This window comes from Acomys minous (genome assembly GCF_964271855.1).
Source record: "Acomys minous genome assembly, chromosome: 18".
Classification (NCBI taxonomy): domain Eukaryota; kingdom Metazoa; phylum Chordata; class Mammalia; order Rodentia; family Muridae; genus Acomys; species Acomys minous.
The window spans coordinates 48,707,598-48,725,791 of record NC_140501.1 but is presented as its reverse complement, the minus strand read 5'-3'; the positions used below and the strand labels follow the sequence as shown (position 1 = coordinate 48,725,791).

The window sequence follows — 18,194 nt, the reverse complement described above, 5'->3', positions numbered from 1 at the left end:
GAGGGGGTGAGTCAGCCAGATCCACCAGCAGCTTTACGGGTAACATTCTCCTTCAGCTGATCCTGGTGAATGGACTGTGTGTGTGCCCTATCTGACAGCGGCGGGTGGGCGGCAGATGGCAGATAGGCAGAGGGTGATGGATCTTGGTGCTGATGGGAGGGAAGAGGGTTCAAGGTAAATGTGTCCCGTGGTGGCCACAATGAGCAGAACTGGGTGGTGGTACCCATTATTTCTCCTTGTCCCTGTGAGGCCTGGGTGGTCTTGAAGGTCTGAAGCATCACAACTCACTCACCTCTCACTACCTGAATCCCCTGTCCCTGTTCCCATGGGAACTCAGTAGTGCTTATCCCTGGCTGTCTTCTACTGCTTTCTCAGCCCACTTAACTATAGGTGGGGGTCGGGGGAAACAAAACTGATGTTTCAGAGCCCTTTCCTCCTTAAACTCAAGTAGGGTTAAATGAAGGTAAGATGCAGATATCTGGTCTGAGTAAAGGAGGGATTGCTCAGTAGTAATTTTGAAGCCTCTAGGGTATCCCCGAAGAAGAGGCCTTCGGGGGATACAAAGGAGTGGACCATCAGAAGGTCCTGGAAGTAGGTGAGTGAGTGAAAGAGGCTTTATTTGTTTAATGGTCAGGCTTCCAACTTCTGGCTTCTGGGCTAAGAGTCCCTAGAGGTATAACTCGTATTGTTTTTTCATCTTTTAGCCTACACTTGGTTGGCATCTGATCTTAATGTTCTCCATTTTTGGAAAGAACCTAGGAGACCTTGGGAAGTCATTTCGTAAAAGAGAAGTGGCCTGGGGGAGGGGCTGCTGCTTAGGTGCTGGGTACTGAGCGGTTCCCTACTTTGCGCGGGAACCCTCCACTACCCAGCTACCACAGTGGCGTAGGGCTATTGTCTCTCAGTGAACCAGATGGGACGCCTATTCTGTGCTTCCCAGGGTTGGAAAAAACCCCTGCCTTCCCGCCTAAATCCACAAGATGGAAGTTGCTCCCTCTAGCTTCACCACAAGCAGCTTAAGCCTCCTGGTTTTGTGAGTGACCCCTCTCTTCACACTAAGGAAAATTCGAGCATTTCCTCTATTCCATCGCCTTAATATTTAACAACGTATTTTAGATGACAATCCTAAATAAGCTTTGGACGTTGACACCTACTCGCTAGCCCCTTTTGGCAGCGTGGGAAGTTGATGAGGCACTGCGTAAACCTGGCCTTAGCACTCAGGGTGCGAGGAGCCGCATGTAAGGTATATGAGTGCAAAAAGCCAGGGCAGCCAAGGGTGTGTCAGAGAGAAGCATGGGACTAGGGTGCCGTGTGTGCGTGGGTTGTATGATCCCGAGAGCGCTGGGGTGGTATGCACCGCCCATCTGCAGCCCTGCTACCTCCGTCAGCAACCTTACTTCTCCTAACCAGCCAGATGCTTCTTTTTCGGTGCTTCTGGGCTTTTATTGTAAATTCCGTGACTAAAATATGCCGGTGAGCCGGGCCCAAAGACAGATGGATCAATTGTCCTCTTCCCGGCTTGGGGAGGAGTCCCCATCCGGAGGGGTCCCCACCCGCAGCCTCGGGAGCCGGGAGTGGCCACAGTTCCCTAACTAGCTCTGGGGAGCCCAAACGATCTCTGTCTGCAGGGTCGGGATGGGGAGCGGAGGCATGGGTGTCTTGTGACCTGGGGCTCCCCAATAGGGTGGGGTGCGAAGCCGGCCTGAATCTTTCCCGCGCGGTTCTGGCTGGTTCCCTGGCCTCGGAGGAGGTATTTGGGACGCCCAGACAACCTTCTCTTTGGTCCGGGGGAGGAGAGATCAACTGGGAAAGAGAAGTCTGGAATGGCTGCAAAGCTGGGACGTGTGTACGTGTTGGGTGGAGAGAGGCCGCTAGTAAGCGGGGTATCAGAGTGCGGTGAAAGTTCCCGAGCTCCGCATGCAGAACACACGTGTAGGAGCGCCGGGCTAGACCTAGGCAGACAGGCTGCTCTCTGGTTTGGAGGGCTGGCCTAAAGAGCATCTTTCTTTTCTCAAGTGCTTTGGGGAGCGACTCAGACCGGCTATCTACGAGGGATACATCAGCTTGCAGAGAGTAGTGCTCTCTCTTCTAGACCTGGACCACCAGGCCAGGGTTTGCCTACTGCCCTGCCCCCACGCCTTCTGGATGGCTCCAGCAACCCAGCCTCGGTGTCCCTCCAGCCTTTCTCAGCCTCCTGAGGCTTCCGAAACCTCATGGCCCTGGGGGTCCAGTGCGCGGGGTGGGGGTGGGGAACGGGCTGTGGCACTTGCAGGGCGCAAGCCCTTGCTTAGCAGAGACAAGACATTGCGTGGAGAGGAGGGGGCGCGAGGGTTTCGTGGGTTAGACCGTAGACACTAGCTGGGAGATCCAGTCAGTTTCCGGCCAAGGCAGCAGGCTGGTCCCAGGAAGGGCGGGCGGCTGAGCCAAAGGAGCCAACGGCGGAGCTCACCCCTAGGCCAGTGTACCCTGGCGCCAGCCCCTCCGCCGTGTTGCTGCTACCACCGCCAAGTCGCTGCCACCGCTGCTGCAGAGTGTCGCTGCTCCGCCGCGCTCCCGCGCTCCGCGCCGCCGGCCGCCAGGGAGCCCGAGCGCCGAGCCCCGGGCAGAGGAGAGGGGCGAGGCGCGAGAGCTGTGGCGAGGGAGCCGCGAAGGGGGAGGGAGCAGGCGGAGGGAGGAGCAGGGAGAGAGGGAGTAGGGAGGGAGCGAGGGAGAGCGGAGATCGAGAGCAAAGAGCGAGAGCGAGGGAGAGGAGAGAGGGAGGAGAGAAAGACACACGCAAGCACAGGCACCCTGGCACTGGAATTCCATTAGAAAAAAGTGAACGGAGCAAGGGTTAGCGGGAGAAGATTTTTTTTTTGAATCCTTTTCTTCGTCTTGGTGCCAAAGAAGCGACTCTGGTCTCCCGTCCTAGAAGCTCTTACTGGATTGCTCCTTATCCGTCGGTGGATTTCTTTCCTATTTGCATTTATTTTGACCCCCCTCCCTTGCTGCCTTCTCCCAGCCCTTCACTTTCAGATCTCCTCGCCCCCACCTCTCCAGTCCCCTCCTGGGAAGTGCAGGGAAATTGGACCCACGGGGACTCACGCCTTCCCGGACGCGGGAAGGGCTGGGCTGACCTCAGGACCAAGGCTGTTGGCTTAGAAGGCAGCCAGACACATAGCTACGTGTGTTTGATTTCAGTGGCAAGGGGGGACGTCGAAAGGCAGCCCACCGCCCGCCTCCTACCCCACCCCCTCCAGCCAACAGCGAGAATCCCTGGACTGAGGATCTTCATTCGGCGGCCCGGCGGGATCTCCGCATTGGATTTGGGGGTCATTATTATTGCTTGGCTGTTATTATTATCGTTGTTATTTTATTTTTATTTTTAAGCCTAAGGGAGAAAGACACACACAAACACATACACACAAACTGGGATTTATTTAACATGATCTTGGCAAACGCCTTCTGCCTCTTCTTCTTTTTAGGTGAGTACCTTCAGGTGGCGAGTCTGGGGGCCACTCGGGGCTGCGCTCGTTCAGGCGCCCACTGGAAGCTGGGCACGCGGGGGTGGGGTTGGGGGCTGCAGGCAGGATGCCGCGGGAGACATCGGGAGAATGCGCCGTGCTAGGAGCCGGGGCCCGGGCTCCGGGGATGCTGACAGCTCTGGGGAGCCGTGGGGTAGCTGGCTGGTTGCGCGGAGGACTGAGAAGGAGCCTTCCAATATTCAAACCATCTCCGCACGCACTCACGCGCTGCGCGCACACACTGACACACACGCTTACTTGCAGACCGTGGTAGCGCTCATTTCCCCCAAAATAATGGGTTCAATTTGCAGCAACTTAGGAAGAAAAAAAATTCAACTCTTGGTGTGTACTAAAGGAGGGAGAGGAAAAGCTGGCGCGGGGGGGGGGGCAGCTATCAAGCCAGTCCCTCCTTTTCTGATTGCTCTCCTTGTAGGTGGGTTTCCGCAGCAGGTCCTAGTTTGGGTGTTTGTGGGGGAGCCCCTGTAGTCACCACCCACTTGCCAATCAGCCTTAGGAAAGCACCCCGTTTCCCCACTCCTGGGAGCACTTTGCAAGTTTCTTCCTACCCATTGCCTCACTTTCCACCTAGACTCAAGCCAGATGTGTAAATGGGTGTTCAAGGCCCTCAGAGCAGCAACCCTGGGGCTAGTGGCATGGGGGAAGAGGAGGCCAAACTTTGCACCTTCGAAATGTGTGTGTGTGTGTGTGTGTGTGTGTGTGTGTGTGTGTGTGTATGAATGCATATAAAAGGGGAAACCAGATCTTAACAAACACCACTCACTGTTCATCCTGTAAGCCCCCTCCCTCTGTGACAGGGAGGTGTGGCTGCCTAGTGGCTCTGAGATCCAGCAGTGCCTCCCCACTCCCCTTATACTTTGTAAAATCTCAGCTGCTTGGGAAGCAAGGTCTAGGCAAAGATAACAATTTCCTCTTGCACAGGTAAAGAAAAGATGTTTGTGAGGCTGTGTGTGGACCCAGAGTCCCTAGACAAGGCATTCCGTGTTCTAGAAAGACTAGAGTAGGCATTCCATGTTCTAGAAAGTAAAATGTGTGTGTGTGTGTGTGTGTGTGTGTGTGTGTGTGTGTGTGTGTGATCTGCTTCAGTACAGGTGCTGGTCTAGCAGGCATGGCTTGCTGGTAGTCTGGAGTGAGCTAGCTAAGAAACAGGATCAGGAGCTCACCTTTACCTCCAGCAGAAAGGGCTCTGGAATACCCAGACAGGGAGGTAGACTTTGCCTAAGGAAGATGTGCATGGCCTAAGAAGTGCCCTCCAGATTGGTCCTGTGGATTTGTAGTCGGGGAGAATCAGTATTGGCTGTATCCTGGGCCCTTTGCCTACTCACAGACTTTCTACCTCCCAGTTAATGCATTCCCAGGGGACACAGCCCTGCCCTGGGGTGTGGCCTTCACCATGTTTGCTTTCTCCCTGTGGCAGGTAGGAGGGGAGGAGTAGGATGGTAGAAGATGCTCTGGGCTGACTTTCATCCTGCAGCCCTCTCCAGCAGCCTTGGGGAAGTGGACGCTCATTCTGAATGAACTGTCACAAAATTTGACCTTTTCTTCATTGATGGTCTGAAAACACAGCTTTCTGGGTCCTTAGAGTGATCAGAGCCAAGAAGAAAAGAACATCACATTTCAGGCAAAGCCAGCCAGACTGCCTGCTGTTGAGTTGTACCCCGCCCTCATCATCAGGGATGCATACTCCCAGGTATAGGGGTCCTCACTGAGGGCCAGTGTAAGAGAACAAGAGACCCCTCCAGTATCAGACCTCAAGTTGTCCATGGGGTGTGCCTAGCAGAGGAGGCTGAGGAGTCATCTCTCCTCAGAGGCGGCGCTGGGCACCCTTCCCATAATGGATGTGTGTGAGGATGCGAAGGCATGTGGGTGGAGTATGAGCAGAGGACATGGCCACCCCTGTCTGCTATCCAGGGGCTGAGATGGGAAGAGGGAAGAGTGGAAAGGGAGGGGCTCACTTGGCATCTCCTTGGGCCATGGCTCTTCAGTTCCCTGTCCCTTGAGAAGTCCCTCTCCAAAGCTGGCCAAAAGGTTCAACCGAATGGCAGACCAGGGAATTCTGCAGAGCTCTGCTAGGACAGGCCTCTTCCTGGCAAGAAGACTAGACTCGAGAGCCACTTGGAAAGTGTGCTCAGCTTGAAGGACACTCCTTAGCAGTTTGAGTTTGAAGTCTCAAGTCAGCAGTTTGGCTGGGGCCATGCTGAAGAGAGGCCCGCTCCCTCCTCCCCTTCCCTAAGGCCTTCAGGTGCCTCTTCAAAGGTTCTGAGTGAGAGCTAGTGTCTGAGAACTGGGTGGAGAGAAAGGGCTTTTTCTCTCAGCCATCCAGATCTCCGGTGTTGACAAGACATGGAGTGAATGCAATTGAAAGAGAGATGGGAGCAGAGTGGGCAGTGGTACCCCACCCCCCTGTGGCATTCTAGCACACATTCTGGCTTTTGAGGGGACACTGGACGCAGGAGGGCACTCTGGATCACCCTCATCTCCACTGTGCTCCCTGGAACTGTTCCACCCTGCCTACTCTCAATTGGTCTTGGCTTTCTTCCTCCAGGCCAGGAAGACAGCATCTCCTGGTCCTTGGCCAGCGGCTCCAGGTTGCTGTGATTCCCTTTTCTGGTTGGCCTTGGTTGCTGCTAGGAGTTTTGAAGGCGGGTCCCAGAGACAGGGACAGTCCTAGTCCTCTGTAGAACACGTCCTTGCCCTGTCATGAACATCAGTTGGCAGCGTTGGGAGGCCCTTGATATTTGGCATGGAAGCCAATGGGGACTCGTGTTAAGGACATCATGAGGCCTACAGATGTTGGGCAGGCAGACCGAGTTGCTTCCAGAGAAGCTCTGTCTGGACCATCTATCCTGATTTTAGATGTGCGTGAACTCTGAGCCCGTAAAAGGCCCAGGATGCCAACATGTCCCATTCTGTGTCCCCCTTAGACAGTTCAGCCTTTAGCTGAGTCAGGTGGAAGGCGAAGTCCTAGCGAAACCCTAGGAGACTGCAGGACTGTCTGACTGAGAGATACTAGCAGACAGGTGCAAGTTGGTGGTTCAGCTGTTCCTGTGTGGCGCAGAGGCGCTAGAGGCCTGTAAAAGGATGTGGGAATCTGCTGAGGCCTTGGAAGAAAGCTGCTACCTCAGCTTTTGTGGAGGACACATCTCAGGCTAGCGTCTGGGTAGACCTTGCTTCCAGTAATGCCCACTCTATACAGGTGTCTGCCTCTTGTCTCTGTGTGCTTACACGTTAAAGCTCTTTCTGTTCTGGGGCGGGGGTATATGGTGAGTGAGAGAAATTTTCCTTTGCTGTAACTGGAGCCTCCTCCCTCGGTGGTAGTCCAATTCCCCCTTCAGCTTCTTTGCTGTTTCCTACTGGGGAAGGCCTGAGGCCCTCTGGGAGTGATTCATCGCCTCCCCCTCCTGCCCCCCCCCAGCCCCCCGGGGTTCTGGAGAGTCACAGACTTGCTGTGCGCAGCTCTACCTGTAGGTGTCGCTGTCTCCCTGCAGTAGCTCCCCCATGAGCAAGGCTTCCTAGGGAGAAGGCCCGAGAGAGGCGGCTCTGGGCAAGGATGGGGTGGGGGGGATTCTGCGGTATTCTGAGGAAGGGGCTAATGGCCGAAAATTTTATTCTGTTTTGGAGTGGGAGGGAATGGATGAAGTCTCTCAAATTATTCTTTGGGTCTTGCACAAAAGACAGTCTTTGCCCTGAAGTGGTGTGTGCTTTTTGTGGGCAGGGTCTGGAGTTAGGGCTTTAGGAAAGACAGGGAGACAGGAAGATGTCCATATCTGGAGGAAACCATTTTGGGAGCTTGGCTTTGAAAGGGTCCAGTGGGCCAGCTTCTCTCTGCCCTTCATGTCCAGTCCTCAGTCCCCTTCCTTCTGAGGACACTGTGGGAAGCAGCTAAGAGGAGTGGGCTGGGAAGGCAGGGCCTGAAGGAGGGGGGGGGGTGTTCTTTCTTTTCTGTACTTGATTTATTATTTGGCTTTTGGAAGGAATTTCAGACTAGTGTAGGAAGGAAAAGGGATGAGGGGGGGGGAAGCACTCAAAGGAAAAAAGTGATGAGGTCTGTTGAGAACAGAACTCTTGGGGGGCAGGAAGCAAGAGAAGATGAGAGATGGAGGAGGGAGAGGCAGGTCGAGATGGGCAAGGTGCACAGGGAGAGCAGATGTGCTCCTGTGCTTGCCAGTGCGTTCCCTTCTGCAGGAGGGCTGGGGTGAAACGTGGCCACGCAGGCACTTTGTCGGGCCTCTGTCTGGTGTGAAGTTGGCAGATACTGAAAGGCAAGGCCTAAAGGGGCTCTCTGTTTTTCCCTCCTGGGCCTCCTGGACCACTGAGTTAGAGTTAGGCTGCCTTCTGGTTTTCTTCTAAAAGCCTAGTGGTGTAGAGTGATGAGACCAAGAGCTGGAGGGAGATTTTCTGCTTCTCTGCGTGTGACCTTGGGTTGTCTCCCTTCTTTGGACCCGAGTTTCCTTGGTATATGATGCTGAGGCTCGATTCCTGGGTCTGTCTAAGGTCCAGATGGGCTCTGAAGGTTAACTGACTTTTTGGTACCTTCAAACCTATGCCTTGAGTGGTGTGGAGTTTTGTCGCATGGGTGGTGAATTGAGATCCCTCTGCATAAGCCTTGCCACTCCTGGCTGAGGCCATGCCATTCTGTCTGAGCTATTGGCATCTCAGCCCGCCTGCGGTTTTCAGTGAAGACCTTCCTGGATTTATCGTGCTGTGTTCTGCGTGGCCTAGGATTGTGCTCAGGAGGAAATGAATGTGAGCCATGGCTGTAGGGGAGCGTGGCTGACTAGGTTGGGTCTGCCGTGGACCTTGGTCTTGGAGTACTTTGGTATCATGTGGGTGAGAAGTTCCTTCAAGCCGTAGGCCTGCGCTGGGGTCAGACTCTGCGGCGGCGGCACTCATTTATGCTTCTCTTTCCCCCACCCCCCCCAATACCCAGACGAAACCCTCCGCTCTTTGGCCAGCCCTTCCTCCCTGCAGGGCTCTGAGCTCCACGGCTGGCGTCCCCAAGTGGACTGTGTCCGGGCCAATGAGCTCTGTGCGGCTGAATCCAACTGCAGCTCCAGGTACCGCACCCTTCGGCAGTGTCTGGCGGGCCGGGATCGCAATACCATGCTGGCCAATAAGGAGTGCCAGGCGGCCCTGGAGGTCTTGCAGGAAAGCCCACTGTATGACTGCCGCTGCAAGCGGGGCATGAAGAAAGAGTTGCAGTGTCTGCAGATCTACTGGAGCATCCATCTGGGGCTGACCGAGGGTAAGCCGGGGTGGGCCCCAAGGAAGGGTGGTGGTGGTCGGTAAAGGGATGTATCTGGTTAGGGGGTTCAGAAGGGAGGACTTGGTAAAGGGACGGCCCGATTTGCTCTCTGTTTTACCCACAAGAGAAACTACAGTCCAGAGAAAATACTATCCTTCCTAGGAGGACAATGTTGATGGAGACAGGGAGATGACAAGGATAGAGAATGCGCTGGACCACCAGATGCAAGCAAAGGCAGCATGGAGTTGTGCCTAAGAGAGAAAGAGGCACCAGGCAGATATATAAGCGAGAGCAGGAGGTACCAACCCCTGCCACCCTGATGCCCTGCTCCCTGGAGCATTGCTTCCTTCATGTGGTCTCTGCATCCAATGGCTGACCTTGACATTTTACACAGAGCTGAGGAGCTCAGGACTGGACATGAGCAACAGGTCCTACATCTCTAGGCAAGCTCTCCTTAAGCCTGCCCAAGGCAGAACCTGAGAGCCCTTTGCCCGAGGACACCTCGTCAATACTCCTCAGTCTAGACAGGTGCTGGAGACTTGCATATACTTCAAGATGATTGGTCAGCCTGGCAAGATGCTCATTTACCTATTCAGCAAATATTTATCGAGAGTGCACTGTTGCTGTATGTTACTGGAACAGGTAGGTCTAGAATCTGGCGTAATCTTCGTCTTTGTGGAACTTATAGCCCGGGATGGGGGTATGGCAAGTATGGTGGCATTTGCCAGTGGAAGGTGCAAGTGTTATGATGGGAAGGCCTAGGACACAGTAGGAATACCTGAGAGGAGCGTCTAAGCCCTTGTAAAAAAATCTAAAGAACCTTCTGGGAAGATGCTGTCTCTAGGCTGGGATGGAGTCACCACCCAGAGGAAGGACATACTAAGACTGGACAGGTGGAAGGTTTGGTACCTCAGGATCAGGCCTGAGAGTTCAATCTTCATGAAGAACTGTAAGCAATGTCTACTGTAGGCTGGAAGGGTTGGGGGGGGCTAGAAGGAAAGAGATTTGGTGGGCAGCAGGAAGCCTGGGTGGTTTTAATTCAGATTTCAAGGGATCTTGTCAGGTTGGTGCTCCGCAGAAGCATCCATGTTGCTCTGGGAAGACAATCAGTTGTAGGGATTGTGACCTCAGGCAGGAATAGTGGTGGTAGGAATGGGACAGGGCAACCACAGGGAAGATGGTTTTAAGTGTTTCTTAAGAAGGTCAACTCAACAGGTTTTGGTAGCTTCTGCCTATGGGATGAGAAGGGAGAGAGTGGCCAAGGAGGAACTCCCTCCCAGAATCCTGTGCCTGCAAAGGCTTTAACTAGAAGAAGGCAGGGGCCATGGTGTTGCTCTGGGATTCCCTACCTGTCATTGGTCAAGTCCTGCAGACGCGTAGACATGGAGTTCAGAGGAGGCTATGGTTCTAGAGAGATTCTGGACTGTACATTAGCCTATGTTTGGAAGCTGGAGCTAAGCCAGCAGGTGCAATCACAGAATGTGGGCAGTGGAAGTGCCCCTGGACCACTGGCATTAAAGGAAAGGCGGGAGAGAGGACTATGCAGAAGTGGTTGAGAAGGTTCTGGAAGAGAATTGGGAGGACCATCCAGGAAACAGAGAAGACTCTCAACAGCTCACACACTTCAGATCTGTGCTGCCACTTGGGCAAGCCTCTTAGGTGGCTTCTGGGGGCAGGGCCCTGGTGAGGGACTGAGTGGAGGCTGAGGATAGGACATGATGGATAACTTCTCCCAGAAAGTTCTTGTGAAGAGACAAACAGAAGGATGACCTATTTTCTCTTTTAAAGATGTCTAAACCCCAAAGGAGGATGGGAGTGATGGAGAGGCTGGGGGAAGATGACAGGTGGGTTCTCTATAAGAACAGGGGGTGGGCCGAGATAAGAGAAGCGGTCCTTTGCAGAGCATCATAAGGAAGGATGAAAGGAGGGAGTAGAGTCCTGAGAGAGAGAGAGAGAGAGAGATTCCTGGAAGTCACTGAGATGGCTCAGATACACTCTGAACATATGGATAAGTCATACGAATATTTAGCAACGGTTTTACAGCCGTCAAGAATGGAATAATTCTGCAGGTTTAGGTGGCCACTTCTCCCTAGCAACTCCATTCCCAGAGTACTGAGGAAGGCAAGGCTGTCCTAACACACACATGTACTTCTCCATACATGACACGAGGAACTGCTTACCTAACGGTTTGCCTCTGTCATGCACACCATGAAGCCACCACTTCTGGAAATGGATCCTTTTGCCTTTCATTTCCATTTTTGAGAGCTTTAAAAAACATTTATTATTAATTATTTTTAATTATGTGCAGGTGCACGTGAGCGCAGGTGTGAATGTCTGTCTGTGGTTACGAGCACGTGAGTGCAGGTGTCCACGGAAGCAAGAGGTGTCTGATTCTCTGGGATTGAGAGTTACAGACAGTTGTGAGCCTGCTGGGAACTGAACTTAGGTCTTCTGATGGCTGGTAGAGGTGGGCTAGCCTGGGCTATGTAGCAGCCGACAGGGAGATGATAGGTCTGACTAGAAGTGTGTGGGCTGATTGGATTTCTAAGCAGGAGCAGCCCTGTCACCTTGGTGGATCCCTTTGGCCTTGTCATGCCCCTGTACAGGACAACCTGTGATGAGAAACCAGGGAAACGAGGTGTTCCAGGTGCCATGTGTATTTTTTTTTCACTACCATGGGATCTTCAAAGGCCCCTTTAGACTTGGAACTTAGCTCATTGCACGTAGCTGTTTCTGGCAGTATGTGCTGAGATGATCTTTGAGTTCATTTACTCAATGACCACCACTTAACACTATTTTATGCCTCAGGGTATTGGCCACACAGAAACTGTAGTACCTATGCTCTCCACGGGAGGCTTCCAGAAATACATTCTGTCTTGCCCCTTTCTACTGATGCTTGCCTCTTCTCTCTAAGGGGTTATCTCCTTCCCTAGATCTCAAGCCTGGAGACTCTCCATTAGGAGAAGCCAGGAGGCTTTTGAACAGAGGTTATAGCCCGTAAGTGATAAGTTCTACCTGAGAGTTAATTATTCATGGTAAGGTTGAGCCGTTTCCCCAGGGGAGGCTGTAGGTCCCTTCTCTCTGCACCTTGACAATACTTAGTAGTTGGGCTGGGTCTGGGTCTCACTGAGAGAGGAGAGATGGGGGAGGATGAGACCATGCCCCAATTCTTGGTTTCTCTTTGACCCCGAGGTGGGTGGCGCTCTCCAATGTTTTTGCTTCTTCTGTCCAAGGCCAAGACCTTACACCTGTAGCAGGAGCTGAGGTGGCACTGGGGGAAGGGGAGCCAGTGCAGCAGGCATATGGCCTCTGAGGAGGCGGCCACTAAGTTTAGGGAGTCAGAACTGTAGTACATTAACCCCGTTTCTAGGGGACACCAAGGCACAGCGATAGAATGGCTTTCCAGAGCGGAATCCAGAGCCCTCACCATGTCTTGGTTTCTTTTGGTTGTGCTGAGGGTAATTCCATGGCCAGAAGATGGGCAGGGGGAGTCTCTTTTCTCCTGTCACTAAAACTGTGTATGGTCACATCAGGGATGTTATCAATGGCTGCTCCAAAGCTGACTCTGAAATTCACGGTCCCTGATCTTTAGACCACGAAGAGCAAAGGCCCATCCCAAATCTTAGTGTCCAGGATCTACATCCAGGATCTGGAGTCAGTGGCCCAGGCTTGACATGTCCTGGCAAACCCAGCTGTAGGACCAGACCATGTCAATGATAATGACCTCAGAGAGGCTAAGTCCCCACTTAGCCAATGGTCTGGGCTGCCCTACAAACAGACGCTTGCCTGTGCTTCCTGCAGTTGGCCAAGGGGACAGTTGGGAAGTCCAGGGGCAGCAGAGCTCTGACCACAGGGCCTACTGCAGAGCCACAAGATACTTCGAAGGCTGTCGTAAAATGAGACAGCGTTGTGCTCTAGCGCCATTGCCCCAGGTTTAAAGCCAGGCTCTGCTGCTGACTGAGCAATGAAACTAAATCACTTTGGAGCAAGTTACCTATCTCTGTGCTCCTTGCTCCCTATCAGCACAATGGGCGGGGGGCGGCAATAGTGCCTAGTGACGGGGAGGCAAAGAAGAGAGTAAATCAGTGTGTCTGAACTATGTTTGGGCTGTGGGCATGCAGAAAGCGCAGCTTCAGTTTACTATTTATTCTAACAGCTCCTAAATTCCCACACTGTTTGGCTTTAACTCATGGTAGTGTCTGGGGGCCCAACCCAGGAGTCTCCCAGGGAAGAGTAAGTTAAGTCTTAGTGGGTGTTGTGAATGAAGTTGCAAGCAGATTCTAGGGGGGCACACACTGTGTGTGCTGGGTACTGCCTGCCACACAGCATTTCCCAGGGAGCAAAATGGAGGCTAGAACTCCTTTCTAAAGGAGGGGACAAGCTTCTTTGATGTTCTCTGGGTATCTTTGCTCAAGGTTGCAGGTACCTTCTCTGCAGGTAACTTACTATGAAGCATCCCAGAGCTAGCTGGACCTCCAGTACTGGTTCCCTGTGGCCTCTTGGGCTGATACAGGAACCTCTTGCAGGGACAGTCTCTGCCTCCTCTTGTAGGGACATTCTGCATAGATGCTGCTCACCCTGGCTTTCTGTAGGCAAGGGTGCCAGACTGTGGAGCTAGGCCCTGCTGGATAGGAAATCAATGTGTGAGGCTGTGGGTCACCCCCTGTCTGCCCCTCCCTGTCACCACACACACAGTCTGAGTGAGTTTGCATTGATTTCTCCTCACTGGTCAGGTCTCCTGAGGATATTTTCCTTTCTTGCAAGGTGTTTGCAGAGGGCATGGGATTCTTGATAATGTGGTGGGGGTTCTCCTGGGCATCCTGGGCCATTTATTTCCTGTCACTCACTTGCTTTCCTACTGCAAGCCTCCAATGCCCTCTGACGCTCTGAGGAGGCACACGAGGTAACAGGTAGAGGAGAGGTTAGAAGGGCGCCTCTTAGAGGCCGAGCAGACAGGAGCAGGGGTCAGACCTTTCACCTTGTGACTTTTAATCTCCCCAGCTAGACCCTTTCTGATGATGAGATGTGAGGCAAAGAGAGAATTCTGGGCAAAGTGGGTCTCCAGAAGACCAGTTAAGTCCTGGGCCTGCCACACAAAGCTGTGGGATACTCCACCCCCAAGTACACACTGCTGGGCTACCCCATAACCTTCTCTTGTGAATCAAGGAATTTGGACTTAAAAAAAAAATCTTAGTAGGACCTCTGCCTCTAGATTTCGTGATTTGCACTTGACCTTCTGAGGACTGGTGTTGTTCCCAGACTCCTTTAAAGGGCGTTGGTCCTTCAGGGAAGTTGCATGGCAGGCAGCCATAGATGCTTTAGTTGGTGAGAAATAACTTGCCTTTGTGAAACGTTCACCCATAACTTGCCTGCATAGCGTTTTCCACTTTGGCAAGGGCTGCCCTCTCTCATGTCCTAAATGGCATGGCGATGTGTGAGTAGAAGCTTCTTAGGCAGAGTTGTTATCTATCGGGAGTGCTCTGCCTGAGAGGAGCCGTGTCTCATGCTCACCTCTCTTCCAGGTGAGGAGTTCTACGAAGCTTCCCCCTATGAGCCTGTGACCTCACGCCTCTCGGACATCTTCAGGCTTGCTTCAATCTTCTCAGGTAAGTGCTCCTCGCTGGTGCTTGTCCCGTTTTTTCCCCTCTCATCCCCATGGTGTGGCCCACTCATCTCTTGGACTCAGCGGCTTTTCCTGGTCTTCTGTTGGGTCTACGTGTCATCTGGTTCCTGGCTTCTAGGAAGCCGTCTGGCCTCCTTCTTTCAGTAGGATTTGGAGTTAAGCACTTGCCTGGTTCCTTGGTGGTCACGGATAGGTCTTGAATCTGAAACCGGACGCCACGCTGATGTTTTGTTGCTCATCTCAACCCTGTTCCTCTTTCTCTGGCTCTTCTGTTTAACTAGGTTTCCTTGGCTAGGTTGCTTACCAACCTTTTTGTGCCTCAGTTTCCTTACTTGTGAAGTGAGGCAGGCCCTATCTGCTTGGGTTAGTAGTGAGTCAGTAGACTGAAAAGCGCACGGCATGCTGAAGGATTCTTGTGTTCTGGAAGTACTGGTCGTGTTTGTTGGTGTAGATTTAGGCTCTTTCATCCTAAACATTTAAACTGCTCTAAAATTTAAAATATGCTGAGTACTGAGACAAGGCTGCAGGGGCAAACTCTACAACTGACCTTATGTGATGGGGCATAGTAAAAAAGCAGGTGTATTGAAAGTATTATGTAAGATTCCCTTCAGGCTGTGTGCATCAAGTATGCACGAAACGATATAATTTTGTGTTTGGGTCCCATCTCTATGACATCTCATTATGTATATGCAAATATCTCCATACCAGTGACCGTCTGACATACTGAGCACGCCTGGTTCTCAGCCATTCAGATAAGGGGTACTCAGCTACACTAATGTCGCCACCATCCAGTCTATTCTGGGTTTTCCTTCGGTTGCTTGAGCCCCCAGAGAGGCATCTGAGGTGGGAACCTCCTGCTCCTGGGTGGGTCCCTTGAGGAATGAGAAAGGCCATGCTTTGCCTGCTGGCACACGCTTAAGAAGGAAATTAGGGCCAGAGGAGTGATTTAGGCAGTAAAACACTTGCTTTGCAAGCAGGAGGACCTGTGTTTGATTCCCAGCACCCATGTAAAAATGCTGAACATGGCAGTGCAAACTTATAACCACAGTGCTGGAGGGGCGGAGACAGGAGGATCCCTGGGGCTTCCTGGTCGGCCAGCCTAGCTTACTTGGTAAGCTTCACAGGCTGGTGAGAGACCCTGTCCCCAGGGTAAGATTCCTAAGGATGATGTCCAACGTTATCCTCTGGCCTCTATATGAACATATACCTGTACATACATGAAGACACATGCACACCTGTACATACATGAATGTACACACATATACATTGAAAACATTAGGAAAAAAGAGCTATATGAGATTTGTATTCCCTCTGGCGTTTGGGAGGCGCTCTATCTTAGATCTGTGCTTGATCTCCTGTGTGTGTGTGTGTGTGTGTGTGTGTGTGTGTGTGTGTGTGTGTGTGTGTGTGTTACAGGCTCCCATGACCAGCCTGGAGCTTGTTTTCTGAGTCTTTGAACACTGGGATCTGGGCTTCAGGCTTGGAACCTCCTAAGGTTCCCGTTACTCTGAACCCTGGTTCTGAGTAGCAGCAACGGGGGCACTGGCTTTGTCAGTGTCTTCTTGGGTATTGTAGAGTGTCTAGCATTGTCCTTGGAGTTGTCTCTAGATGCACTTAAACATTCCCAAGGTGTGAAAAACACACATGTCTCCAGACACTGCCAAATGTCCCCTGTGGGGCAGAACCATAGCTTGTTAAGAAACACTGCTCCAGACTGTGAGGCAAGGGTTCCTAGTCTCTAGAACAAGGCTCCCCTATTATCTTTATTGCTACCTCTTTAAGGAGAGAAGAATAATTCCCACAGGTAGAGAAATTAAGTACCAAGAAATAAAGCTTGTGTCACAGGTTGAGTTTTGGATGACTGTGAGCCACATGGAGTGTCTGTTTATTTTTGTGCATCTATCAAAGTTTGCTACTTTGACAAAATACCTTCCTCTCCACTGAAGATGTCCCCTTTAGGTGAACCTCGTGGGGGTGGAGTGTGTGTCCCTGGTGGGAGAGATCCTGGCCTCTCACCAGAAGGGAGACACTTGCTAGAGTGTTGGTTGAGTCCTGTCGCTATACAAAATACCTGATGGCGTTAACTCACTCACAGGAGAAAGGTTGCTGGTTCACATGTCCTGAGGTTTAAAAAGTTCATGACTGGCCCTCTTGCTCCTGGGTACCCACTGCAGTATGTTGTGACAGGTGTGGCTGTGGCATGGAGCCAGACTGCTCACTTCATGTCCGAGAAATGAAATAGCAGAAGAGAAAGAGGCCATGAATCTAAAGTCTCTCTGAGGGCAAACTCTCAAGGATCTAAAGACCTCCCACAAAGCCCCAACTCTTACAGTTTGTACTCCTTCTCCTCGTGCCAACCCGGGGACCAGGCCCTTCATATAGGAGCATTTGGGGCCATTTAAGGTTAAAACTTTAGAGCTCAGCACAGTGGCACATGCCTTCAATCCTGTTCCTCAGGAGAGAGAGGCAGGAGAATTGCTAGTTTTAGGCTATCCTGGCTACATAGTAAGTTTAAGGGCATCCTAGGTTAACAGAATAAGACCCTATCTCAACAAAACAAAACAAACAAAATATTCAAAATACAGTAGCCAGAGAGTGGCCCACTGGACATATCCTTGGGCCCTTGTGGTGCTGGGGGTTGGTAGAAGTAGATGGGAATCTCAGAGCTGTCCAGTTACAACACTCTGCTTTTGGCTTCCATTACTATGGCCTCCCCAGTAGAGTCCTACCTATCAGTAGTTTTGGGTTTAGAGTAGGCTTCCTCCTGCCTCTGCCACTGGGTACAGTGATAACGCTCTTGTAATTTTGCCCATCCTATGCAGTTGGGTTATGTGACTGACTGACTAAGGCCCCTTCCAGCTGACATTCTGAGTCTCGGTTTCTGCTTAGTTTGGAGTATGAATCGGTCCTTTTGAGACTGTGCTCTGAGGCTCACATGCAGGATATGGGCAATGCTGGTATATGCATGCTGTGGTAGGGGACATATCGGGGTTCTAATTGCATCCTGTGTGACTACTACCCATTGATTGAATGCCAGCTGATGACAATAGTGTGGACAGGTGCTTTTGGATTTGCTCTGTGAATGCTAGAGGTTCACAGTCCTTACCCAAACCCCAGATCCTATTGCTTCCTTGATCCAATCTTAAGCATCTTCCTAAGCAGAACATCTTTATGTAACAGACACTTGACATTCTGTGGGACAAGGGTGTGTACAAGACAAATGAGAAGATCCCTGAATGTGCAGCTTACAGAGCCAGCATTTTTCTACCTGCTGCTCAGTGATGACTGAGCCAGGTATGGCTCTGGAACTCTGTGTTCCAGTCCACTGCTCACCATAAGGACCAGGCATTGGAGGCTGTGGTACACCATTATAGTTTGGGCATGCCATGTTCCCCATAGGCTAATGTGTTTGAAGCCTGGTGGTGCTTCTTCTTTGGGAGGTTGCAGAGCTCTGTGGATAACATGGCTGGTGAAGGTAGGTTACTTTAGGCAATTCTCAAAATCTGGCCCTACTTCGAGCCCCACCCTTCCAGACTCCTGACCCACCCTATGGGAAACTTGTTATTTCAAGCTTCCATTGTCCTAGACTGACCCACTCCAGCCCCCATACATTCGTGCCACAATGGATTTGGAGCCTCTCAAACCATTAGCTAAAAATAACCCAATTTCCTTTGAGTGACTTCTGTCATGTATTTGGCCATGATGATAAGAAAAATAACTAATATATGGTCCCTTTGACTCTGTGGATGTATCACAGAGTCCTAGAGCCATATCTTGTCTAGTTATAACTGAGCAGCAGGTAGCA

General features: G+C 51.9%; 1 protein-coding gene across 3 annotated transcripts in view; it reads left to right on the top strand.

Moving 5' to 3' along the window:
* The first annotated feature begins 2,342 nt into the window (after positions 1-2,342).
* Positions 2,343-18,194, top strand: part of GFRA2 (GDNF family receptor alpha 2) — a 92,003-nt gene continuing 76,151 nt past the window's right edge. The window contains exons 1-3 of one of the 3 annotated variants that reach the window (XM_084768135.1): positions 2,343-3,464; positions 8,452-8,766; positions 14,289-14,372. In XM_084768135.1, the coding sequence (XP_084624261.1) occupies positions 3,425-3,464; positions 8,452-8,766; positions 14,289-14,372 (439 nt within the window). In that variant the 5' untranslated portion in view covers positions 2,343-3,424. The remainder of the gene's footprint in view (positions 3,465-8,451; positions 8,767-14,288; positions 14,373-18,194) is intronic. The other 2 variants (XM_084768136.1, XM_084768137.1) reach the window with 2 other exon arrangements.